At 43.7% G+C, this 27,310-nt stretch overlaps 1 protein-coding gene across 2 annotated transcripts in view; it reads right to left on the reverse strand.

Annotated features, from left to right (window-relative positions):
• The window catches only part of SVEP1 (sushi, von Willebrand factor type A, EGF and pentraxin domain containing 1), a 127,606-nt gene that overhangs the window by 16,351 nt on the left and 83,945 nt on the right, over positions 1 to 27,310 (reverse strand). Inside the window, exons 34-46 of one of the 2 annotated variants that reach the window (XM_083482095.1) lie at positions 26,402 to 26,486; positions 23,829 to 24,020; positions 21,159 to 21,326; positions 17,804 to 18,476; positions 14,313 to 17,107; positions 12,498 to 12,723; positions 11,067 to 11,222; positions 8,845 to 8,908; positions 8,107 to 8,280; positions 6,538 to 6,714; positions 6,152 to 6,325; positions 4,648 to 4,824; positions 3,706 to 3,876 (exon numbers count right to left, since the gene is read on the reverse strand). In XM_083482095.1, the coding sequence (XP_083338221.1) occupies positions 3,706 to 3,876; positions 4,648 to 4,824; positions 6,152 to 6,325; positions 6,538 to 6,714; positions 8,107 to 8,280; positions 8,845 to 8,908; positions 11,067 to 11,222; positions 12,498 to 12,723; positions 14,313 to 17,107; positions 17,804 to 18,476; positions 21,159 to 21,326; positions 23,829 to 24,020; positions 26,402 to 26,486 (5,232 nt within the window). The remainder of the gene's footprint in view (positions 1 to 3,705; positions 3,877 to 4,647; positions 4,825 to 6,151; positions 6,326 to 6,537; positions 6,715 to 8,106; positions 8,281 to 8,844; positions 8,909 to 11,066; positions 11,223 to 12,497; positions 12,724 to 14,312; positions 17,108 to 17,803; positions 18,477 to 21,158; positions 21,327 to 23,828; positions 24,021 to 26,401; positions 26,487 to 27,310) is intronic. The other variant, XM_083482096.1, reaches the window with a different exon arrangement.

The raw sequence follows: 27,310 nt of genomic DNA on the forward strand, positions 1-27,310 counted from the left end.
GTGGAACAGAGCTGGGCGTCAACATCATATTGACGGCACTTCGCTCCAAATCACAGTGGCTGCTCCTGCAGTGACTTCCTACGCAAATACGAAACAGCATGGGCAACAAGAATGATCCCTGCAGAACCCCACAGAACAGCTCCCATGGGGTGAAGAAGCCACTCAATGCTGCTTTCTGAAACTGCTCTCGGAGATTGAGAGCGGAACCGCTACAAAGCTCCTAAATTCTGAAAGCAGTCCAGGAGAATCAACAGGGGCACACTCCTCTGAGTTCTCTCCCAACCAAGACCAACGGACTAGGGTTGACCAAGGCAGTTTGGGTCCCAAACCAGAAGCTGCACTTGCAATGGGACTAGATGACCGATTCGTTCCAAGCACACCTGAAGCTGTCATGCCACGACCTTCCCAAACACTTTACCAAAGGAGGAGATATTAGCAACTGGTAATTGACAGATATTTCTGGGTCCAGAGATCTCCTCTTGAGGGGATGAACCACTGCCTCTTTTAAAGCTTATGGCACCATCACCCCTTTCGCGTCAAGGCATGAAATCACCCCCTAGACCACGCAGTCAACTGACACTTCAGCTTGCTTTTATTAGCCAAGAAGGACAAGAGTGGGGAATACATGTAGGGGCTGGACCCCATCTATCATCTCCTCCCTGTCATCAGATTGCAGCAATTAAAACTGATCTGACAACATATTGGGCCACATGGTGGTCTGAGTAAAGGTAAAGGGACCCCTGACCATTAGTTCCAGTCATGGCCGACTCTGGGGTTGCGGTGCTAATCTTGCTTTATTGGCTGAGGGAGCCAGCGTACAGTTTCCGGGTCATGTGGCACGGAAACGCCATTTACCTTCCCTCCAGAGTGGTACCTATTTATCTACTTGCACTTTGAAGTGCTTTCGAACTGCTTAGGTGGGCAGGAGCAGGGACCGAGCAACAGGAGCTCACCCTGTTGTGGGGATTCGAACCGCCAACCTTTTGATCGGCAAGTCCCTCTTATCAAACCCATGTGAAGCACAGCGTCTAACGTGGAACGAATTTGAGCACTGTGTCACACTCACAATACCCAGAAAACCTGTCGCAGGGGGTTACATCATTTTGTCTCTTCACGTTACTTAAATACTAATACAGATCTACTAAGTATGTAGAATACTATGATTTTTGTTGTGAGTAATATATTCTGCACTTTCTTGAGTGGGGTCTACAACTGGGAGTGAGCTGCTGAGTACTGTATTGGTTTTTCCTTTGAGGTTACTCTAAGTCACACTGAGTCTTACTGTCATGAATCCACTGGACAACTCCAGAGTTGCCAGAATATGACATGTAATCTGTTCAGAAACGGTCCCGGCTTAAAGTACTCACACTGCATTTTTATTTGTAAGACTCGTATTAATTAATATGTCATTAATTGGGTTAGAATGTATTGATTTTGCAGACCTGGGGCATTTCTTAATACTATTTATTGGTGCTAAAGCCCTACAGGGTTCACGTGAGTCATTGATGCTGACTGCTTTCATGCTGCTTCTGATGTAGTCCCTTCAAAGGCTTAGGGGCTGGAGGTCTTTTTGCATTGCAAATAGTCTGCATTATTTATAATACACTTCTTCCTTTCTCTCTTTTTTAAAAAAGCTCTCTGGGACATGAATCAGGAGAACACAGGACCCTTTCTGCCTTTGGTCCTTTTTTTCTATTACTGATTTTTTGGGTAGAAAGGCGAGGATGAATAATGCACGATATTTAATAGATTAAAGAGTTGCATACAATAAAGCCAGTTGTTATTTCTTTTTGTAGATGCTCAATGTTTGCTGGGGACGGATAATCCCACATCCTCTCAAATTGCTGCATGCAGCTGGATTGGGGCAATCTGCAGGTCAGCATACGATTGTCATAAGTAGACACAAAATTTACACCAGTGCCATCCTTGTTTGCCCTTGCTGTAAAAAAGGTAAAGGTAAAGGACCCCTGGATGGTTAAGTCCAGTCAAAGACGATTATGGGGTGTGGTGCTCATCTCGCTTTTGGGCCGAGAGAGCCAGCATTTGTTCACAGACACCTTTCTGGGTCATGTGGCCAGCAGGACTAAACTGCTTCTGGCACAGTGGAACACTGTGATGAAAACCAGAGCTCATGGAAACCAGAGCTCACGGAAACACTGTTTACCTTCCCGCCACAGCAATACCTATTTATCTACTTGCACTGGTGTGCTTTCGAACTGCTAGGTTGGCAGGAGCTGGGACAGAGCAACAGAAACTCACCCCGTTGCGGGGATTCGAACCACCGAGCTTCTCATCAGCAAGCCCAAGAGGCTCACTGGTTTAGACCACAGTGCCACCCACATCCAAGAATACCTACGCACTCACTAGCCAAGCCGGTGGTTGGCATGGGATGGTTGGGGTTGGGGTGAGAGGGAAGGAAACAGAATTCTGGAAGTTCACCCCACGCCCCCAGTGTTTGAGAAACACTGAGCCAAAATGCAATGGTGATTTCCTGAATTGTCCTGACAAAACTGGGATAGTTTTATGGGACATGTGAAACAGATACATCTTCATTCCACCTCCCTTGCAACGTCCAGCGGAAGACAAGTGGTGACATTGTGGCACCAGGCTGTGTGTTATTTTCCAACACCCTGCCAGCCAATTCTGCAAGGCGGGGGCAAAGCAAACCTTAAGAACGATGATGTCGGATTGCGTGTTGCTTTGTGTTTAACCTAGATATCTGTTGGGGGTTGGGTGGCGGCAGCTCCACACCTCCCAGTTTGAGTAGCTCCGCAGCTAAACTGAGGGAGGAGTTTATTCTATTATTGCTACCTTTATCATTATTACCTCAAGGTGGCATTTATGGTCCTCCACCTCCCCATTTTAATTATTACGTTCATTATTGTTCGTTGTGTTTTCTCACAGAGTGACCCAAAGCAGCTTACATCAAAAGCAATTGAGGACAACCAAGTAAGAACCTAAAAGCAGCAGTAATGGCAATAGGAAAAGAAAAGATTAAAAAAAGATGTGTGTGTTGTTGTTTTTTAAAAACCTTTAAATTTAAAAACCTGTTTCCTGAAAGATGTTGTCTCTAAATTCAGCACAGCAAAACCATGACTATATTAGAAGCAGCATCTCCACCCTCATAGTTCAGCCCGGACACTGAGGTCCTCCTCTGAGGGTCTTCTGGCGGTTCCCTCACTGTGAGAATTGAGGTTACAGGGAACCAGGCAGAGGGCCTTCTTGGTGGTGGCGCCCGCCCTGTGGAACACCCTCCCATCAGATGTAGATAGGTAGCCGTGTTGGTCTGCCATAGTCAAAATAAAAAAAAATTCCTTCCAGTAGCACCTTAAAGACCAACTAAGTTAGTTCTTGGTATGAGCTTTCGTGTGCATGCACACTTCTCCCATCAGATGTCAAGGAAATAAACAACTATCTGACTTTTAGAAGATGTCTGAAGGTAGCCCTGTTTAGGGAAGTTTTTAATGTTTGGTGTTTTTAATAATCTGTTGGAAACCTCCCAGAGTGGCTGGGGAAACCCAGGCAGATGGGCGGGGTATAAATAATAAAATGTTTATTATTGTATTATATAGACAGTGCTTCTTTAACGGTAAACACTGGGGAAACCTCTGGGAAATTCTTTTTAGAGGGCACCTATCATACAATTGCTACGGAATGTGGCAAGATGAGCCTCTGACACAGCTGTTATGGTAAAGGCCTATTTACCTCTGCAGGCTGGTGGTGTTGTCCAGGTTGCATTCTCTAAACAAACGCTTCGTAAGGAGCCTTCCAGCATGTACCCGCTGTAGCACGAATATGTCACCACATCTCCGTACTGATAAAACGTTCCCCGAACCAAAGCATTTGCTACGTGAGCCGGTGGTCCACAAGATATCTCTAAAGAGACACAACAACGAAACTGTGATTTAAATGGTAAAGCATGTCACGATTTGACTCTGAAAAGACTATTCAGGGAGCTGGGTGGGAATTAGTCTGAATATCACATTTGACTTCAGCATTTATGGATATGCAAGGATGCCTGACTTCCAGGTACATGGTTGTTTGCATATGGATTTGGTTGGCAGGCTGGGGCTCCTTATACCTTCCCATATGGTCCCTCCCAGCTACTGGCCAAATCTGTAAGGTGGGTGGGGCTGTCCACTTGTCAATTAGCTGGCACTTTGAAGCCCCAACTGCCAAGGAGATCATTGGGCCTTCAAAGCACTGGGTCCTCCCTCCATTTGCATTCTCTGGGGGCAGGGTCAAGTGGGGGCCCCCAGGCACAGCACAGAGCTGTGAGGGGGTGCATACATGGGAGTGCCTTGTTGTACCCTTTCAAAATCCTGCACCTCGGGCCATGGCCCCCCTGACCCCCACACTACGCCCCTGCCCCCCCATTACATTTACATAATACCCAAAATGTGAATCTCAGCTTTCACAGGCAGAAGACTAGGCATGATTTCAAGGCATGTCCAACTCTCTCAGATTGACACCGATTGATATGACAATCAGCACTTTTACCTGAATGTGAATTAATGCAGACCGGCCTATAAAATCTCTTTGTCGACTTGGTTTTGTGTTCTAGCTTCACTGGAGAGAGGAGCTTAATGCTGAAAGCTATTCTCAATAAAAACGAAAGTCGCTTTTCATTATTATTATATTACTTACTTTCACATTTAGCTCTAGTCGGAGTCCATGCCTCATCAGAATTACAGGTTATGACAGATGGCCCTCGAAGCTGATAGCCCTCTCGGCATTTGATAAATACCTTTTGCCCGACATAAAAAGTTGTCTCCGATAGGAGGGCATTTTCTGGGATTATGAATGGCACAGGGCACGGATTTGCTGTTAACCGTAGGAAGAGGGGGGGGGGGAATGCAGATAGTAAACAAACCTGACATATCCTTACTTAGTTAAATTATGCTACCACTGAAAAATAGGCTTATTTATACAGTATTTAGTCCACAACAAAAGCTGTAACCTGTTCGTTTAGGCATTCTGTCCATTATTTTAAGTGTATGTGTAACAGTGTGGTACTTATCCATGCATATACATCAACAAGAAATGGATCTCACCCTCTCTACTAATGGTGGCATGGAAGTCACCAAACAGAGATAGCAATGAAAGCAATAAAAGTGAAAAATGTAGGAGTCAAATTTAACATGTCTGGTTACTCTGCCGCCATCCTCACAGTCTGGAAGTCACATTTTCCTCAGATCTATTTAAAAGCACCCTAGTTGTGACTGTAATTTGTTTTAAACTGTTTTCAGTCTTGTATTTTGCATTGTGGTGAACAGCCCCTGGGACATTGCAGTGAAGCGTGGGTAATAAATATCATCCTCATGGATGTCTCACCGTTATCATGTGTGGTTCAGACCACATACCTGGAAGGCTCAAAACACCTTTGCTGCACTATGAAATCCAACCTTTTCTAAGGAGAATGGAATGATGGTTGTGGAAAGGTTATGTCACAATGATCAGGAACATCAGAGCCATAATATGCAGGGGATTAGATGTAGTTTAGACTACATGATACGGTGCCTAGCCTGAACATCTGTACCTAAATTCAAATATGTAGTCTTTAATGCGGTAAATAGAAGCTAAGGTAAAGGACCCCTGGATTGTTAAGTCCAGTCAAAGGCGACTATGGGATTGGTGCACTCATCTTGCTTCAGGCAGAGGGAGCCGGTGTTTGCCTGCAGACAGCTTTCTGGGTCATGTGGCCAGCAGGACTAAACCGCTTCTGGTGCAACAGGACACCGTGACGGAAACCAGAGCGCACAAAAACACTGTTTACCTTCTCGTCACAGCAGTACCTATTTATCTACTTGCACTGGTGTGCTTTTGAACTGCTAGGTTGGCAGGAGCTGGGACAGAGCAGTGGGAGCTCACTCCAAAGCGGGGATTCAAACCACCGACCTGCTGATCAACAAGCCCAAGAGGCTCAGTGGTTTAGACCACAGGGCCACCCGCATCCCTTTTAATGTGGCTGAATTCTTTAAAGAGAATGTAGAACATAGCTAGTTATTTATGGTGGGCAAACCTTGATAAACTTCACCGAAGGCAAAAAGACATACTCCACATTAGAAATACTTTGTTTTTTAAATCAGACTTCACAACTTTTGTATGATACAAAGCAAAGCTAGTTTCCATTATTGAGAAATGAACATACGTCTGCACTGAGGTATAGGATGGCTCCATGTTCCTGCTTCTGTGCACTCTGCAATGGGCTCCCCTTCTAAGCTGTACCCTCGGTTGCAATAATACGCAGCCCTGCTGCCAACTGTGTTGTTTTCATAGAGAGCATTCCCATTCTCAATGAATTCCGGATCTTCACATCTGGTTTCTAAACAACGGTAAGTTAATTAGGACAATTGTGGGACGAGTGTCTATTAGGGCTCCCCAGCACCCCTCTGAAGATGTGGATTTCTATGAAGACAATCTGGACCTCTCACTCGTTTGGGATAAGAGGACAGTGTATAAACAGACCGCCAGTGTCCCCAGCCACAAGAAAACTAGCAGGACACTCACAAATGCAAAACACAACCCAAAAATCACCTTTGCAGGATGGGAAGGGTTTGCTCCAGGTTCCGTTGGCCAAGCAGGTGATGTTTTCGGGTCCAAGCAAGTGATATCCAAAATTGCATACAAAGGATATGTTGCTTCTATAGTATGTTTTCTCTACGACTACAGGCAATGCATTTTCCACTCTTGGAGGTGGTTCACATCTTATGCCTGCAAGAGAAAAGAAGCTTGTGGTCAGTGAAGAAAGAGCTTAATCGTGAGCCAGGGCTTGAATGATATGGTAAGCAAAACCTTGGCTTGGCTTAGCATGGTGTGGAAGCCCTCTCTGAGAGACCACGTGTTCTTACAGTCCCAGTAAGTCATAGTTCGTTTTTGTTATGTACTGAAGTTCTCACCCTGGGCCAGCAGGGGGATATTGTAGATAGTTCAGGTCCACATATGCAAATAAGGGATCGAAAGTGACGTTCGGTGATTGGATAGTTACAGAAAGTTGTTACAGTTACGTTGTACTGGAGCTCTATATAAGCAGGCTGGCTGAACCCTTCAGTTCAGTTCTGTTCTGGCCTGTGAATAAACGAGAGCTGTTTGAAGAATCGCTGTGTCGTCTGATATGTTCACACACAACTTAACAGTTTTACTGTGTTGTGCAAAACAGGTCATGGTCTAATGCCTAACAGCAGCAAACGATTCTGTAGGGAAAGTGGACACAGGGAGGTTTTCCTTCCTCTTTTACAATGCTAGCACTTGGGGGACATTGGATGAAGCTGGGAAGATTCAAGACAGAAAGAAGGAAGCACGTTTCTACACATCACATGGAATTTACTCTCATGGGAGGCAGTGATGGCCAATGACTGGTCCAGCATGGCTCATCTTATGTTCAGGTGATTCTGGGTTTTTTAAGAAAATGATTTTGGTTTCTGATATAGATTTTTTGGTACACATGTGTTTTACCTACTGGTGGGTTTTGTTGTTTTTATCGTTGTACATTGCTCTGGGCTCCCTTTTGGAAGAAGGGCAATTCATGGCTTCAATAAACAATAAATATAACACTAGGACAAATAAAACAATAAATTTGTCCAATAAAATTTTATTGGACAATAATAACAATAAGAAGTAAAATATACAATGTGACCAATGTAATAAACAGCAGGTGTAAATGAAAATAGACAGACAACAAGAATCGTATGTATAGAAGGATTTATTTGTTTACAGATATTTTATGGACAAATGTGGAGGAAGAATAACAATATAAAAAATGCATAAGGAAAATTTAGAGATGATATAAAAAAGCCAGAAGAAGGAAGGAGGGAAGTCAGCTCCTAGGAGCAAATATAAATGTAAAATGTAATGCAATATGTGTATGTACAGTATGTAATTAAAAAAAATAAAGATTATCTTGGGGGGGGGGAGGACTAATAAAACAATTCTGGGGGGAAACTAAGACACCCATTCTTTCCTCTCCCTTGTTACATGACCACCAACATAGCTTTGCCTGTGGCAACTACAGGAAGGAGAAGGCTTCGCGTTTCTACTGAAAGTTACTTAAAGTGGTATACCTCTCACTTGGAGAACGTTTGTCAACTGACACTGATATTTACTTACTCACACACGTAGGGGCTGAGGGGCTCCACTTCTTGTTAACATGGCAAATCCTTCGAGCTGGCCCCTGTAGCTCAAATCCCTGATCGCAACTGTAGAGAACTTCATCTCCAAGCACAAAATCTTTGCCGATAACGGATCCATTATCTATTGGTTCAGGGGGCCCACAGGATATCTCTGAATGAAAACACACAGGTGATTTTTTTCAGTAAAGCGTGCACACATAGTACAATGGTACCTCAGAAGTTGAACGGAATCTCTTCCGGAAGTCTGTTCAACTTCCAAAACGTTTGGAAACCAAGGCGCGGCTTCCAATTGGCCGCAGGAACCTGTGGAACCTGCGGAAGCCGCATCGGATGTTCGGGTTCCAAAGAACGTTTGCAAACCGGAACACTCATTTTCAGGTTTGCGGTGTTCAGGATCCAAAACATTTGACTCGCAAGGCATTCAGGATCCAAGGTATGACTGTACTTAACTTTGTTTACTTTGCTGGTATGGATGAGTTTGCAGATGATTAATTACTAGGAAAAACTTGGGGGGGGGGAGCATCTCAGAATCTCTGCAAAGGACCCAAACAGACTCTGCATTCAAAGTAATGGCCAGATGTGTTTCAAATGAAATTTGAAAGGAACTGATCTACACCGGCAAAAGCAACACAACATATTCCAATATTGCACCTTGGGGTGGGGGAGCCATGTTCAAATTAAGCTTGACATATAATAAAATTAATGCATAGCTTACTTCTGCAGACTGGTGTTGCTCCACTCCAGAGTTTATCCGCTCCACAAATACGCTCTGCATCACCCTATCAGGTAAAAGAATAATTCAAAAAAGAGCACAAAATATCCTATTCTCGCAGGAAACCTGATATTGGACAGAGGAATCTTAGACCAGCAGATCTTTGGGCAAGGTTCACCAGCTAATTCTAGCAGATTCTCCTCCCACACTGAAGCCCTGTATAACAAAGCCCACACAGAGGGGCCCATCCTCTGGAGCTGAGAGGAGGAGGAGGAGGGAAAAGGATAAAATTGATTGCACAAGCTATCTCCTGCCTGCACAACCACTGGGTACAACCCGAGGAATAACGGAAGTAGAAAAGCATTATCGAAGAAATATGAAAGCATTCTCTCATAAGTCTGTGGGGGAGAGCTGGGTTGGCAACTTGAATAAAATATTTGAGGGGATGGGATCCAGGTAAACCCCATCCCCCACAACCAATCAATGGGAACTGAAGAGGAGTGGTACCCCAGACAAAGCTCAATGAAGATTAAGCAATGGTCACGAAATGACAAGTACAGGAGTTCCCATTTCCCTTCTGGTGGCTCACCAATAAGAATTAATGAGCATTTGGTAGATTTATAGTCTTTTTATTACAGCATTCTGTTACAAGTACAAACAGGCCACCCTCCACAAGGATATGAGTTGCCTACTCCTCCCCACCTCTGCAGCAAGAAGCGCTCCAATGGGAAGTCCCCCCCTCATGTCTTCTTTGTTCTCTGACACACTCGGACCTCCAAGTTCAGGCAGAGGGAGGGGGTTCTCCCCCACTCTTGATTGATGTATCGCCCAGCTGCTCCCTCCCTTCTGGTTGCTTAGCTACTATCTCATAGCTGGGTAGCTCCTCTCTCAACTGAGCAGCTTCTGTGTCTGCCTGTCTCCTGGAGCTGCTTTTCCTGCGACTGCATTCCCCAGTCTTCTTATCCAGACCAGCCTCTGACAATGGAATGCCAAGTGAGTATTGTGAGGTGGAGGAGGAAAAGGAAATGGAGTATCTGGGGAGGTGTTTTTGGTTGGCTAAAGTCATGAACGGGAACACTTTGTACAGCCACATTTTGTTGCAGGTCCCACTTGCGTCATTAAAACTGATCTGATTTTTAAAAAGTGCTTTCTCTCATTTTCCTTCTTGATACTATTGTGTTCATCTTTGGCCACTGAGTTCCACTGCGTTTTAACCATTTTAATGTTATTGTGAAATATTTGGGAATTTGCTTACACAAGGGCAGCATACAAACATTTTGAATAATAAATAAACAAGTACTCTCCCCTCCCAAGGTATTGTGTTATTACAGGGGTCAGCAAACTTTTTCAACAGGGGGCTGGTCCACTGTCCCTCAGACCTTGTGGGGGGCCGGACTATTTTTTTTTTGGGGGGGGGGAATGAACGAATTCCTATGCCCCACAAATAACTCAGAGATGCATTTTAAATAAAAGCACACATTCTGCTTATGTAAAAACACCAGGCAGGCCACACAAATCACCCAGAGATTCATTTTAAATAAAAGGACTCATTCTACTGATGTAAAAACATGCTGATTCCGGAGCGTCTGCGGGCCGGATTTAGAAGGCAATTGGGCTGGATCCGGCCTCTGGGCCTTAGTTTGCCTACCCATGTGTTATTATTATGAACACAAATATATCGGCTGAAAAATTCTTACCCAGCCTTCTTCCTGGTGTGATACTTTCCTACTTTCAGGTTCGTTTTGTTTTTGTACAGCAAGAGAGTCAAAAATACGATTCGCTGCCTGCAATTTGAAGTGCTACAGCTCTCTCATCTCTGAACTACTAGTTTATTTGCTCCTCATTGTGGATCTGGAGATCCAGATCCTTATGGAGATCCAGTTACAGTTCCTGTCTTAACAGATGCAGACCTACAACTAAAGCTTCACAAGCAATCATCCCAACTTGGATCCACTTTCTGGTGTACCAGTTTGAAAGGTGCATTGGACGTATAGTTTTGTGACTTAATTCTTTTGAGAATGGCTTTGCCAACTCCCGTGGTTTAATGAGTGGCAAATAAGCTGCACATCATAAGCGATGCAGCACACCTGTATTTTATTCTCAAGTGCAAATGATGGGTGTGAGAAGCTTTTCCCAATAAAAGGACACATTGATTTTAACCTAGCATGCCATCTACTGGGCAACATGCTAACCAACAGAATGAAGAAAAGATTGAATGGACTTACTTCCAACTCATAACCAGAACTGCATTGATAAAGAACCATGTCTTTGTAACTGTATCTGTTGCCAATCATTATTCCATGTTCTGGAGCCTCAGGCTTTCCACAGGATACAGGAGCACAGATCTCGCTTGAAAATAATGGCATCCAGTTACCGTTATTCTAAAAAGAGGGGGGAAAGTATCTCCATGGCTTGCTAAGCAACACAGAAGCAACAAATTTCTTTTTTCTTTTCACAAGATATATAAAGTGTAAACAGCCTAGCAACATATAAGTCTGATATGCAGAGTTTAAGAAATGACTGGACTGAAGAATTGGGACGTTCACGATTACCTAGACCAGGGTTTCCCAAACTTGGGTCTCTAGCTGTTTTTGTACTACAACTCCCATCATCCCTAGCTAGCAGGACCAGTGGTCTGGGACGATGGGCTTTTTAGAATGGTGTCAGGGGTATGGCATGTCCTGTGCTTTTATAGATTGCAACTTGCAATTTTTGGAATTGAGATCTGATGATTAGCAGAAAGGTGTTTATTCATGCAGAAAGGATTATTTGGATCAAGAAATGTTGAGCAGACATTATTTAGCAGCAAGAATTTATTCCAAATTGCTAAATAGCATTTTTAATTCTAAATATTCCAAATTTTGTAGACATAGTTCCATGGCAAATTACAACAATGCAACCATTGCTTGCTAATCAAGTCATTTAACAGTTTCCAGGAACTATATTAATCAAAATGCATCTAGAAAAACAAAAGGATAAAACTCCATTACCTAATAGGAGCAGGTCCACCCTTCTCTAAGGAGGATAAATTGACACAATTCTCATGTTAAGTTTTATTAAGGTGGCATGGAATGTCTGGCCTTTCAAATAACTGAATTAACTTCCTCTAAATTTAACACTAAGGGTGCAATCCTAATACAGTGGTACCTCAGGTTAAGTACTTAATTCATTCCAGAGGTCTGTTCTTAACCTGAAACTGCTCTTAACCTGAAGCACCACTTTAGCTAATGGGGCCTCCTGCTGCAGTTGCACCGCTGCTGTGCGATTTCTGTTCTCATCCTGAAGCAAAGCAAAATTTCTGGGTTAGCGGAGTCTGTAACCTGAAGCGGATGTAACCTGAGGTACCACTGTATACACACTTCCCTGAGAATAACTCCCACTCATTGCACTGGGACTTATTTCCGAGTAGGCATGCATAGGATTGTGCTGCCAGTCTGGAATGGTGCTGTTATAAAAAGGTTACGAGGGAGGATTATTTTCAGACCAATATTTTTTAAAACAGCAATGCAGTTTGGTTTTCATTTAGCAGAATAAAAGCATGGTGTATTACCATAACATTATTATTATTTCGCTCTTCAGGAATGACTTCACTAGGCACAGATATATGACTATTAAGACAAGGATTAAAACAGAGCAAAAGTGAGATAAACCTTTACCTGGCATGTGGAAGTGTTTGCTCCGTTCAGAATATAGCCTTCTTGGCATGATAAGGTAACGCTCTGGTTTACAGTGAACTCATCACCAGAAATAATTACATTGGTTGTATTTGTTGGCAGGGAGCATTTTCTGGGGCAACAGGAAATACTATTAGGGGACCAGTGCCCATCTTCCTGACAGGTACAGGTATCCATTTCTGTCTCCATCACATAACCCTCCAGACATCTGCAACATGTAAGTCACACTGGGGTCACCAGCAATAGGTACATATTGCATGCTCTGAACTGCTGAAGTAAATCCTAAGGTACATCTGCTAGCTGTCTGTGATAAAATAAGACGCCTTACACAAGACTTGAAGATAAAGATTTACTTGTCAGGTTGGCAACAGCTGAACAACAAATATTATTCGCATACCTGTTAATGAATACAATGCATTTCACTCCCTTGAGCCCAAGAGAGGGTTTAATCCTTTTTTGTTTTCAAAGCTCCTTCATAGCAGTGCACAAGTTATTAATCCATAGCTTGCCCGCCTTCACAAACTTCTCCAGACAGCACCTGCATGAAGCCACCTTCTCAAATAATCAACTAACAGAATGACCAACCAACTCCCAACTGCCACCTCCTTTCCCCAATACCATTTGTTCTTTGTGAAATACATTTACAATGCAAACACAAAACAAGCATCTGTTGGGGATGTCTGGGTCTGATGACTTAACAAATCCTACTTCTTGTAAGGGGAAAAAAGGAAGCTTGCCACAAAACAACCCAAGCAGGGTTTAAGGAGAATGAGAGGTGCTTCAGAGAGCAGTTTGTAAGCCGTTCTTTGAAGTGCCTCCTCATTTCCATTAAATAGTGGTGTTAAAACCCATTAAAAGGTGGGCTGAGCTGTGATGGGGAGGAGCTTAAGGTTAGTTGGGAGTGGAATGGGAGGTTGGAGTGTGCTGTGAGGGGATGGGTGAGGTGTAAACAGAGGAGGGTTTGGGTCAGATATAAAGGGAGATTGGCTAGGTATGGGGGAAGCAGGGTTAGCAGGTAGGCAGAGCGAAAAGGATGGCAACCTCAAGTTATGTATGTATGTATGTATGTATGTATGTATGTATGTGATGCTAGGCATTCGAAGGCAGACTAGGGCTGGTAAATACAGTGGTACCTTGGTTTAAGAACAGCTTAGTTTATGAACAACTTGGATTAAGAACTCTGTAAACCCGGAAGTAGGTGTTTTGGTCTGTGAACTTTGCCTTGGAAGCAGAACATGTTCCGCTTCCTGTTGAGTGTGTTCCATTTGTAAACTGAGTCCCCCCACTGCTATGGGAAAGCACGCCTTGGTTTAAGAATGCTTTGGTTTCAGAACAGACTTCCGGAAGGCATTAAATTCGTAAACCAAGGTACCATTGTATATTGCTATATCGTCCAAAGCCAGTTGGAAGTCCATATTGTGATATCAGTTTCATAATTTTTGACCTGGCAACATATCACCAATCGTGTTTGTGTACTATGCAAAAACAATGATTGTGGGGGAAACAGTGAAGCCAGCCAAGGCTTTTCTCTTTTTCTGTAGTCCCTGTTATCCCTCCGGTTCAGCTCTCCCCTGCCTCTTGCAAGGGGCAGTGAATCAAAAGAGAAGGCTCTGGCAAAAACCATGATTCTGGAAAAACCATGAAGCCAGCCAGTGACTCTACATAGTTCCTTCCTTATTTCAGACATCATGATTTATTGGTATGTTGTGCTATTTTTGCTGGTGATATATTGCGATGCTGGAAACCAGGTATCGCCCAGGCCTAAGACTCTTAGACTGGCATGTGAACTCTTCTTACCTGTACTGGACTTTGCTCCCATAGGCTTGCGACTCTCCAACGGCAACTGCGTGAAGGACAGAAGGTGGTGGCCCGCAAGTCAGTAAGCTGCAGCTTGGATACGGCTTGCTCCAGGCTCCTGTTTCTGTGCACGTCAATTCCGAACTCCCTTGCATCACGTAGCCCAGTTCGCAATTATAAACGATGGCGTTCTGGTCTACAGAGCTGCTCCCATTGATGAATGCGTTGGGGATCGTTGGTGGGGGGCCGCAAGAGATCAGCCCGCAGTGTGGAAAGCCAGAACTCCATCTGCCGGCAGCTTCGCACGTGATTTCTGTGGGTCCTAGCAGCTTGAAACCTTCCAGGCACTGAAACTCTACCCTCTGGCCACAGCTGAAATGGTTGCCTACAACTAACCCGTTCTGAATCACGGGCACAGGGCATTCGCAAGGCACGCAAGAGGGGGCTGTTCCATTCCACATCCCATTAGCCATACACTGCCTCACTGGGTTCCCCTGTAACTCATAGCCAGGAAAGCAGATGTACTTTATATATTTCCCATAAGTGAAGACCGAGCCGTTCAGAAAGCCATGAGAGATGTCTTCAGGAGGCCCACAGCTGACAGACTCACAGAAAGGAGCCTCTCTATCCCAGTTACCGTCAGCCTGACAGATACGTATGGATGCACCATGCAATACATACCCTTCGTCACAGCGATGCTCAATTCTCTTCCCAAAGCCAAATTCCGACCCACTAGTCTGCCCATGACGAAGCACCGGTGGTTCGGCACATTGGATCATCCTGCAAAATGGAGATCTTCCACTCCATTGTCCGTCTGCAAGGCAGACTCTCCTCTGGTCCCCTTCCAGGACGAAACCTTCTTTGCAGCTGTACTCGATATGTTTTTGGAACGTATATTCCTCTCCTAGCACTTGGCCATTCTCTAGATTAGGGATTTGGCCACAGGAAATGGGAAGGCAGATCGGCTCATCCCCATCCCAATTCTGATCGGCCTGGCACGTTCTCTTACCTGGACCATTTAACTGAAACCCAGGGTCACACTCATAGTGGACCACGCTCCCGTAAGTGCGACCTTCCCCTCTTATTGTGCCATTCATGGGCCTGCCAAGCCCCATGCATGATGCTATTTTGCAAGTCGGGGCTTCGCCACTCCATTGCCCATTGGGCATACAAAGCCTCGTTTCTGAGCCCATCAGCTTATACCCTGGTTTGCAGGTATACTTCACTGAACTACCAAGTGTGTTCTCTGTAAAATTCACGAAGCCGTTTTCCGGGTGCGGCAGCAATTCGCACCGGCTGGAGATGCAGACAGGGGCACTGCCGTTCCACATGCCGTCCTCTTGGCAAGCCAGCTTGGCATTCCCTAAGAGTTCGTAGCCAGGGTAGCAGCTATACAACACCATAGTCCCATATAAGTACCCTGACAACGGCAGTGTGTTAATGGCCTTTGAATAACTTTGCATGTCTTTCTGGTTATCAAGTATTAGGGAGTAAAAAGGTGGGCTGGCAGTAGGGAACCCCTCTTCAAACCCTCCTCCATGGTCAAAAAGCCTTTCATTGCTGCTAGTTGTTATATACCCCCCGAAATCTATATGGGGAGGAAGGCCACAATCGGTCGGCAGGCATACTGGGCTAACACTAGACCAACCAGACTCTTCACAAGTCTGCATGGCAAGACCTGAGAGCTGAAATCCTGGCATACAGCTGTATATCACCATAGCACCATAGCTGTAATCTGCACCTTCGACAAAGCCATTCTCAATGGGCTGCGGAGGATCGCAGTTGATAGCTCTGCAAGAGGGAATTTCTGCATCCCACTCCCTTGTCTCCAGGCAGCTCAGGACACTTTCCCCTTCAAGCTGGAATCCTCTGTCACATGAGTAGGTAACTGTCTGCCTGTAATGCAGGTCAACGTACGAATATCGGCCATTCTGAATCTCCCTGGGCTTGGAACACTCAATGGGCTTGCAAGTTGGCTTCCTTCCAAGCCAGTGGCCGTCCTCCCCACAGAGTATGGTCATGTTCCCCACTAGCTCAAAGCCTGGTTTGCAATTATACAGGGCAGTGCTGAGGTAGGTAAGGCCTTGGACGTCTACAATGCCGTTCTGAACTTCCGCTGGCTGTGGGCACTCCACCGGAATGCATTCCGGCAGCGGGGCGCTCCATGTACCATCGGCTTGGCAGCTGATGGTCGAAACACCTTTCAGCAAAAACCCATCCATGCACGTGTAGCTCACGGTGCTGCCAAAATGAAGGGAAGACACCACGGAGTCCGAAAAGGGGATATAAGGCGGCCGAGGGCACAGTACGGCTTGGCAGACAGGGAAAGAATCGTTCCACTGTTGTGACGTCAAACATTTCAATACGGAGGCACCGTGCAAAGCAAAGCCCTCTTTGCATGAAAAGTGGACCACGCCTACTTGGCCAGCCATCTCCTTCATGACCAGCTGATTCTCAATTAGCGGTGGCTCGGAGCACTTTGCTGGAACGCATTTGGGGTTTTGTTTTCGGTTCCACACCCCAGAGTTCTGACAAGTCCAGGAGGCATCTCCGATCAGCTCATAGCCTTCGTCGCAGAAGAACCTGACTTTTGCTCCCACTTCAAAACTTTCTCCCTTGCTGAAGCCATGCTGGAGAGAAGGTGGCTTTGCACAAGTGACAAGGGTGCAGGAAGGAAGGGCTTCACTCTGCCACTGGCGGTTAGCTTGGCAAGTGAATGTTGCGCTTCCATTCAGTTGATAGCCAGCATTGCACCGAAATCTCACTTCGCTCCCAAAGGAACGCCCTGTTGCAACCTGTAAAACAGACCAGAACAAACTTTAGGGCTTATAAAACGTCACACACCTAGCAGATAAACACTGACTTCTGACAGTTCATAAATGTTAAGGCTCTGATTCCAAGAACAACTGGTACCATTCCCACTCCCCCCCCCACTTAAAGAGTTGAAGATTGTCACAAATTCCAGTCTTTCTCTGTGCAACTGAGGTGGTGCATTAGCTGTGAGGCCAGTTTCATAGGACCGGATGAAACAAAAACTCCAAAAAATTAATGTTGAAAGACATCATTATCAACAAAACTCAAACTCAAGGTGAAATAAATGTGCCTGTACACCTGAACAGGTTTTGGTACCTCTTTCAGCATTTTTATGGATGATGAATGGGAAAAAGTGATATCAGATACATCTTTTGGTTATCCCTACAAATCTGCCCACCATCTGTACAAAAAAAACACACCAAAAAACCCCCAGAAAACTCAGCCAGCAAAATGTTTTCTGGTTTTCTTAGTGTCCTGTTTAAAAGCACTTCACTTACCAGATTAAGTTGCACATATCTGATTTTTAGAAGTCTGATTCAGAGACTAATGCATTTCCCTAACTACCTTAAACAAAAACTCTGCTTTTAATTATTTTTTCCAAGTTCATTGGCCTGGACTTTTAAACTACTGAACCTTCCAGCTGCTAATGCTGTCTATGCTCAAGGCCTTAGCAGTACCTCAATAACTCCATTTGCAAGTTTGGGTGGTTCTCCACAGGACACTGGGTGACAGGTGGGCATAGCAGCGCTCCATGTTCCAGTTGCCTCGCATGTCCTCTTCTTCTCTCCTTTGATATAGTACCCTTTAGTGCAGCTGTAAGCCACAATGGCCCCAAAACTGTAATTTGTGCCGATTGCATAACCGTTTTTAATGCCTGCTGGTTCTCCGCAGCGAACAGGAATGCACTGGATGGTCAACGGAGAAGGGCTCCATTGCCCTCCCCGAACACATTCAATCTTAGCGGACGTGTTTAAGACAAAGCCCTCTGTGCACTTGAAGCTCACAACGGACCCGGCTGCAAATTTGGCCTTGTTTGACGATTCCAAGATGCTGTAAGGCGCAGGCAGCGGTCTCTCGCAGAAGTCGGCGATACATTCTGGAACGTCTTTGTCATCCGGCGGCACCCACTTTCCCTGGGCATTGCACAGCAACTGGGCATTGCCAGCTAAACTGTACCCATCAGTGCAGTAGTAGATCGCTATGTCGCCGAAGAGACGATGGCCGCTTTCTGGAGAGGCATGTTCCACAGGCGGAGGCTCATCACATGAAACGGCCACACATTGCTGGTGATTCAGGTTCCATTTGCCACTCGCCAAGCATTCCACAGTTTCCGTGCCAATTAATGTGTAGCTGTGGAATGGAAAGGAAAAGCAACATTAGACTCATAATAGAATGGACTTCTAACGTCATACAGCGGTACCTTGGTTCTTGAACGGCCTGGCTCCCGAACAAATCAGCTCCTGAATGCTGCAAACCCAAAAGTAAGTGTTCCGGTTTGCGAAAATTTTTCGGCAGCCGAAAGTCCGACGCAGCTTCCGCTTGGGTGCAGGAAGCTCCTGCAGCCATTCGGAAGCAGCGCCTTGGTTTTCGAATGCTTTCGGGAGTTGAACAGACTCCCGGAATGGATTAAGTTGGAGAACCGAGGTACCACTGTAAAAGTTTTGAAATGTACTTACTTTTTGGGGGGGTGGGTTAAGTTGCCATGGGAAAGTTTTATTCTCAGAAAGAATAGGTATAAATGCTTAAAATGAATTAGAATATACCTTTTCTGTAAACCATGGAAACTAGTGGAGGAGTAAATCACTGTCAAATTCCACTGATTTCAACAGGAGAGTTATTTTAAATTGCCGGGCCTTAAAAGTGTTTAACTTTGGAGCCGCAGATAAAAACAAGTCACAGCTGTGAAAGTGTTTTGGCATGCCTACAATTATTTCTTTCCTAGATATATTTTCTTGGATGCAATTCACTGGCGGTGCTGGGGCTCCTCCTACTGATGGGTGCAATCTTTTGCCCCCCTATCAAGTAGTTAGCTCTAAAACAAATCATTCAGGGAGCTTTGAACAAAAGGTTCCATTGAGCTAGCACATCTTCGAGGTGGATAATCTTTTTCAAACATTCCTTTCTGGGCAAGCATCCAGGAACCACTTGCCAGTGTTACGGGGGCAGAGACTGAGGTGGACAGAGCAATGAATATAAATCTTCCCTTTGCACAGCAGGCAATTTTCTACACACTCTCACACTTCCCTCTCTATCCAGACAAGCATCAGAGTTGAAGGACACTTCTTAGCCAGGCAAGCACATTTGGGGTGCAAAGCTTTGGAGCTGTGTGATATATTGATAAACGGCGTTCAGTTCACAATGCTGGTTTCAGACAAATTGAGCTGGCAATACAGTGCGATGGCTGGGGAGCTGCAATGTATTTGCCATCGCAATTTGCCTGCAGATCAGCAAGGGTGTAGGCAGGCAGGCAGGCAGAGCCTGAAAACATTCCAGGCGAGCCTCTTCTCGGGCTCCATCTGCTTGCCTGCCTGCACCTTTGAGGAAACCCCCTACCCCCCCCTCAAGCTGAACAGTTGAAAGAAGCCTTGATTCCCCCTCTGGCTCACGCGAGCCAAAGCTCATGGGGCTTTGCAGGGATGGGCGGAGATACCTCTGTGATATCCCTTGGCTGCTCCTTCCTCCCCTAAGGTGGGGAGGAAGTGTCACTGAAATTCTACTCAATATATTGATCCAGAGTAGATTCCAATGTATAGTTAGCAGAGTAGCAACTTAAACACATTGCAGGATCCCCAAAAAGGAGACCAGAGGCTCTGAGACCCCACAGCTAATTCTCCCCTGGTCTCCTCCCTGGCCCAAGTAGCCAGCTAGCCCTGGGGGATTATCTAATTCAGCCAGCTAGCCCTGGGGATTATCTAATGCTTATTTCCCCTAAATTGATTTTTGATTTTTATTGTTATTCATGTTTTTATACTGTATTTTATGCTGCTTTTACAATTAAGTGTTTTAAATTTGTTGTTAGCCGCCCTGAACCGGGAAGGGAGGGGTATAAATAAATTATTATTATTATTATTATTATTATTATTATTATTATTATTATTATTATTATTTTATTATATTTCATCCAGCAGAGCTTTACTGCTACTGAAGGCAAATGAGCATAATGGTCACAAATCCAATACATTCAGGATTGGCTTTGTCCATAAGAAATCCAGTCACAGCAGACTTAACTTAAACTTACAATAACTTCTAATAAGTCTAAACCTTAACACTAAGCATACTATGTACAGAGCACCACACCAGAAGGAAAAGAGATAGAAAGAGAAAGTGAAATCCAGTCTCCTTCTGGCCTTACTTTTAAAGTCAGCATGACCTTGAGTGAAAGAGATAAGAGAACCAGTTTAAGTTAGCTGTACTCAGCTTCTCTGAAGGAATAACCCAAACATCATGAACCTTCTGCTTGTTTCTTTCACACACAGAAGCTTCCAGAACCCTCTTGAATTAATGAGAATAGGAAAGATCGCTACACATCAGATCAATACTTTCTGTACTAAGAAATGCAAGCAGCTGAGATACATCCCAGAGCCAGACAACGTGATATATCAGCATATTGTGGTATTTAGCCGCTATGCATCACAATGCTGAAAACCAGGTATCTCCCAGCCCTACAAAGCACCCCATGAGGGGTGCGGCCTGCAAAGAATTCTGAGGGCCAGATAGCGAGGTCTAGAGGGCCACATTCTCTGCACTCCCTGGGCCTGAGGCTCTCCATTACTGCTATATATTACCTTTCAGTTATCTGACACAGGAGCATGGATTCTGCAATGAGATCTACAATAATCACCACACTTTAAAGACACACTGTGGCTCTGCAGATGCTGCTGGACTATAGCTTCCTGGACCACTGGCCAAGGGGAAGGCTGGGGCTGTTGTGAGCTGGAGTCCAGCATCACGGGAGGGTCGCAGGTTCCCCATCTCTGCTTCGCAGTACGACAACGTTTAAGAGTTCCGATCTGATTGAGCTCCTTTACATACCCTTCCTTACACATATAAGTGACGGTGCTTCCGAAAGTGTAGTTGTTCCCAGTAACCGCGGCATCTTTTATAACAGGAGGGAGACCACAAGAAACTGTTTTGCACTCTGGAGGGAGGCTGCTCCAGCCGCCCGAATCTCCGCACACGAGTACGGAAGGTCCTTGCAGGCTACGAAACCAACGGAAATGGGGAAATCGTGAGAGGTGCACATGAAAGCACAAGCGTCCCTTACCATGTCTTTCCTTGAACATGTTGAACTTTAGTCAACCATCCACTTGAGAGCACATGGTTAAAGTAAAAGCTGTAAAGCCACCCACCGACCCACACACCAGGTATAAAGTTGCCAAATGCAAAATCCTAAAAAAAGTGACACCTTATATTTGTGCAAAAATATACCACCCACAATGCATGAAGAGGGGCAGACATAACCTTTCACCCTGCAGCAGAGAAACCCAACATGCCTGGGCAAATTTGTTGCACAGAGATAGGTTTTGCTGTGTTTGCTGAATTGTGGTCATGGTTTGTTTGGTTTTTTTGTGTGTGTGTCTGTCTGATTAAAAATATATACATAAAATCTGTTTGCTGCAATACTGTAAAGGGGGAAGGCACATATTTTACTTACATCACTTTTTTTTTAAAAAAGAAAGTAAGCGAAACAGATCTTGTAATGGTGGTTGTTTGCTGCTGTGGAATACGCAGCCATTTAGAAGGATTTTTCTTTACATTTTATGAGAGTAGATGGGCAATCCAACTGCAGTGGTGCAGCAGAAACAGCCCGTAAAGAAGTTAAAGTTAAAAAACATCTACATGAAATTCAGTTCCCAAAATCCTACATGAAGGTGGCATGGGGGCAGGGAGTAAAGAAATGTGATATACCGTATTTTTTGCTCTATAAGACTCACTTTTTCCCTCCTAAAAAGTAAGGAGAAATGTGTGTGCGTCTTATGGAGTGAATGCAGGCTGCGCAGCTATCACAGAAGCCAGAACAGCAAGAGGGATCGCTGCTTTCACTGCACAGCGATCCCTCTTGCTGTTCTGGCTTCTGAGATTCAGAATATTTTTTTTCTTGTTTTCCTCCTCCAAAAACTAGGTGCGTCTTTTGGTCTGGTGCGTCTTATAGAGCGAAAAATACGGGTAACAAATTCTGCATTCTGCAGCCACAGTCCAAATAAGTATTTTCTTCCCCCCCTTTTTTATGCTTTGTTGTTCGTAATTATATCTGTACAACGTAAACTCATAATCATCATTACCAATCCATCAAAAAACATCAATAATCACAAAAAGTATATACATTTTCCTGCAATAAATTTTCTTCATGAACATCTGACTTCCCGTCCCTTCTATATTTGTTTCTTTTAATAAACATATTGCATGATTTTGTTTATTTTCATAACACAGTATTTAGTGTTTCTATAACTTTTTTCCTTAATACATATTATTTATAGTGTTTACTCAAAAGCAATTACCGTATTCAGATTGCAGCAACTATTTTTTAAGTGTCTCTTGAAATGATCCCATTCTAAAACGAACTTTTGCCTGGGTTTATCTCTAATTCTTTTAGAAAGATAGGCTAACTCCGCATATTCTGTCAGCTTCAATAACCATTCTGCTCTAGTGGGGATTTTATCATTCTTCCAACACATTGCTTTGAGTTCCCACGCAGCAGTGGTGGCATATAAAAAAACTTTTCTTACATTTTTAGGAATATCTAAACCTATAATGCTGAGTAGGAATGATTCTGGTTTTCTAAGAAAGTTTACATTCAAGATTTTGTAAAGCTCAAAATAGATATTTAAGCTCAAATACAAATTTTCTGTTCTCTTCAAATTGTTAGTTTCTGTTTGCCACTGAGCAGCTGCTTAGAGTCACAAGGCTCTGTTTACATTCCAGAGACAGTCCAGGCTATTGGAAGTCTCATGGGAGACTAGAGACGGATGTGACGTTACTGGTTTCCTGTTTCCTTTGTTGCAGTTGCTCTCTGCTCTCACAGGGAGAGGATATATTTTTCTTTACTCTCTGCGTAGCTTAGTAATAAAGCATAGCATGTAGCCATAAATCTCATCACTTCTGCTGCTTTGGTTCTCTGCTGAATGGGGGAACGTGCCTTGGAGCCTTATCAAAGGCTCAGGTGGTTAAACACGTCGGGAGGAGAGCAACCGAAGGACTCGGGGGAAGAAAATGAGCTTTATCAGCTTGGCCAAGCGGAGATCCTGACACAAATCACTATAACATCCAAGCTGCTGTCAGACACCATATTTAACTCTGAATTCTAGTGTTTCAGAGTTTTCAACAAGCTTCTTTAAAAAAAGAAAAGAAAAAGAAATATTAATTATGAAGCAATAAAATCTTTAGTGGGTGTCAAATTGTAAATATGAACCTTTTGATCATAGGATAATTTGCAGATTTTGCCTAATGATGCTTTTTAAACATGCTTGCTTAAAGACTGGTGCTCAGAAGAATGAGCTGGGTGTTAGGAAGATGACTAATCCTACATGACTTTTCCATGAGCATCACCAATTTACATGTGCAGATATTAGAAGATTAAAGAAAAAGCCAGATGAATCATTTTGCATATGCTCCATTCAAAGCACTCCTCCTTCATTTCTACATAAAAAAAAAAAAATTTAAAATGCACATAAAATGCTAAGTGCATCTTGGTTTCTTGATTACCTGTAACCTGTGTCGCAGGTGTACGATACATTAGAAAGGTATGTCACGCCACTCATTAGATATTTTCCATTGCTTATTTCCTTTGGGAGGGGACACTTCACTAATTCACAAAATACGGAAGAACGATTCCATGTGCCACTTGCAAGGCACACCGATTCCTCATTGCCTACTAGACTGTATCCTTTATTGCACCTGTATTGAGACAAGAAAGCAGGTTAAAAATAGGTAAAAGAGCATTGTACTTTCCTTGCATCTCTGTTATCTCCAACGGTCTTAGTCCCCCCCCCCACTGAAAAACTATGGGTAGAATCAAATGGTCTCATAGCATTCAGCAGATGCTCAATATGTTCAATTCTTGCTGCACTGTGGTCACAACTACTGCTCAAAGGATGCTCTCACTGGTGGAAGAGTGGAGGAGCCAACTTTTGCCAATTTCCCTGGCAGTCGCTTGCATTCTTCAGAAATCTGCTCCATAGGATTGGGGCAACCTTCAGAAAAGTATGGGTTGTGTTCTGGGGATGGACGGACAGCAAATTGAAAAACATCACATCCGCCAGTGAGATCCTTGGATCAAAAGCCTTCCACGGATAGAAGGAGTTCTTCTTTTGGGGAGAGTGAATACTGTGTCGAGTTCAGTGGTCTGTAACTAAGGTAAAAAGGTAAAAGACCCCATGGCAGTTGAGTCCAGTCAAAGGCGACTATGGGGTTGTGGCACTCATCTCGCTTTCAGGCCAAGGGAGCTGGCGTTTGTCCACAGACAGCTTTCCAGGTCATGTGGCCAGCAGGACTAAACTGCTGAGATTCAAACCGCCGACCTTCTGACTGGCAAGCCCAAGAGGCTCAGTGGTTTAGACCACAGCGCCACCCGCATCCCTGGTCTGCAGCTACTCTTTATGGATTAAGTTGAGGACCACAGGACTTTCCTCCTTCCCCAGACTTCCGAGGGGTTGCAGAGCAAACCAAGACATTACATATTTCCATTGGCTAGTGATGAAATAAAATTAGATTTCTTGTAGCACTCTTGTCGTTATCCTTAGCTGTCTGTTTAGAACCTTAAGTGAGAAGCAGGCTGGGCAGATATTATAGTATGGAACTGTAGATAAAATTCATAGAAAAACTGAAAATATTATCAATATTTAACTAATTACCACCATACCTTAATATTTCAAATTGCCTATGTTAGACTTCATCTCATTATTTAACACTTGCAAATGTTTAATCAAAGCCCGTCAATGTTTCTAATATAAGGAAAATAAGAAAGAGAGGTTTTATAATTATGCAGAAAATGTACTTATTTAATGAACCAGAAAAGGAAATGGAGGGAAGTCAGGAGGTTAAAGAGAACTTCCAAAATATGTCTATATATACTGAAAATGTGTCATGATTAAGGTTTATTTATATTCTCATTTTTTGTTTCCTTTTCCTTTTCTTTCTTTCCAGATTTGTATTATCTCTATGGAGAATCCTTGGTGAAGTTAAAATTGTAAAATCAATAAAAATAATTTAATAAAAAAGAAAAGAAGGAAAAGGAAAGAAAAAATGAAAATAAAGTACAGTCGTACCTCGACTCCCGAAAGCCTTGGGAGTTGGACGTTCTGTCGAACGATCGAAAACCAGAATTGAGTGTTCGGTTTTCAAACATTATTTTGGAAGTCAAATGTCCGGCGCAGCTTCCGCTGCTTCCTGCAGCCAATCAGAAGCCACGCTTTGGTTTCCGAACGTTTCAGAAGTTGAACGGACTTCCAGAACGGATTCCGTTCATCTTCCGAGGTACAACTGTATTTGATTCCTAGCTGTAGCTTTTGCTGCCAAACCATTTATCGTACATAGTGCATACAACTGAAAATATAATGTATGCATTGCATAATCATATGTAGGGCATATAATTTAAAACATGATTGCAATATTCTGCATCGTTTTTGTGCCAACAAATCTTTTATTATAAGAAGCAATAAAATGCAACATACAGTGGTGCCCCGCAAGACGAATGCCTCGCAAGACGGAAAACTCGCTAGACGAAAGAGTTTTCCATTTTGGAGGTGCTTCGCAAAACGAATTTCCTATGGGTTTGCTTCGCAAGACGACAATGTCTTGCGAGTTCCTGCTGGTTTTTTCCTCCCCCCCTTTTTCTAAGCCGCTAAGCCGCTTATCAGCTGATCCGATCAGCAGATAAGCCGCTAAAAGCCGCTAATACGCTAACAGCGCTAATTCGCTAATCCGTCAATGGGCTTGCTTCGCAAGACGAAAAAACCGCTAGACGAAGAGAATCACAGAACGGATTCTTTTCGTCTTGCGAGGCACCACTGTATTTTTATTTCAGTGGTGCCTGTCGTTTATTAATAGTTTCAAGGTAGAGAACATGGAAGTTTTAAATATGTCATACTTATTGATAACTATATGCATGGCGTCACTGAGTAGTCATTTACAAAACCTCAATGGACCCTATATGAACAGTATAATATATAATTTAATAATAATAATAATAATTCAACAAAGTCCTCTCAAACACAGAACTTATGAAATAAGTTACTACACATTTAGGACCAGATTTATTTGATGTGCAATCCTCCTACCTGTAGATTATTTTGCTACCATATGTAAAATTTGAGCCATCGACTGCACCATTTTCTGGAACAACGGGGACACCACAGGAAACAGCTTTTAAAAAATCAAATAAAAAACACACATTCTTATTAACATAATTTAACTCAGTTGGGCTTACTAATGAGTAGCGATTTGTAGAATTGTATTGTTAGTTGTGTGAAAATGGGCTAGTTCAGATCAAAATCTAGTAAGCCTCTCTTTTTCTTTTTTCTGGGATACTATGAGCTCTCACACAGGGGCACAGAGGTTAAGCAAGGAACAGAAAGCCTTGGGTGATGGGCGGCGATACAGAATAAATAAATAATCCAGATCACTTCTGGATCCTGTCACTAAGCTCTGCAAAGAAGTTGCAAAAGAGATATTTACTGTACCTCATGGCCTCTCAGGTCACATATACAATTCAAACTGTTATTAAACACACACAAAATAATCCTAGGAATTGTAGCTCGAGGAATGTGGTGAGAATTCGCTGGTCACAGAACCATGGGTTCCCAGGATTCCTTTGTGAGAGGGAATGACTCTTCAGTCTGCTTAAGTCTGTGCCTCTGTGCTATTTTTCTAGGAAAAGAGGTCCCAGAAATCACCACGAACACCTCCCTTGTTCTCTTATAATGGCAATGGTGACACTTGAGAGGTGCTGGAACTGAGTTCTGGCTGGGGAAAAAGCCCTGGATGTGGCTGTGTTCTTAATACTTTAAATACATATATAAAGTATTAAGAACACAGCCACATTACTTAGTATATATTTAACTGGCCCTTCATCCTGAGATTTCAAGGCACATTACAGATCAATTAAAATACCAGCATCCTAAGAAACAGACAGAGCAGATAAAACATACCTAAAATCAACGGTAGCTCAAGCACAATGTATCTTATTG

Source organism: Podarcis liolepis, assembly GCF_965112155.1.
Source record: "Podarcis liolepis genome assembly, chromosome: 17".
NCBI lineage: Eukaryota > Metazoa > Chordata > Lepidosauria > Squamata > Lacertidae > Podarcis > Podarcis liolepis.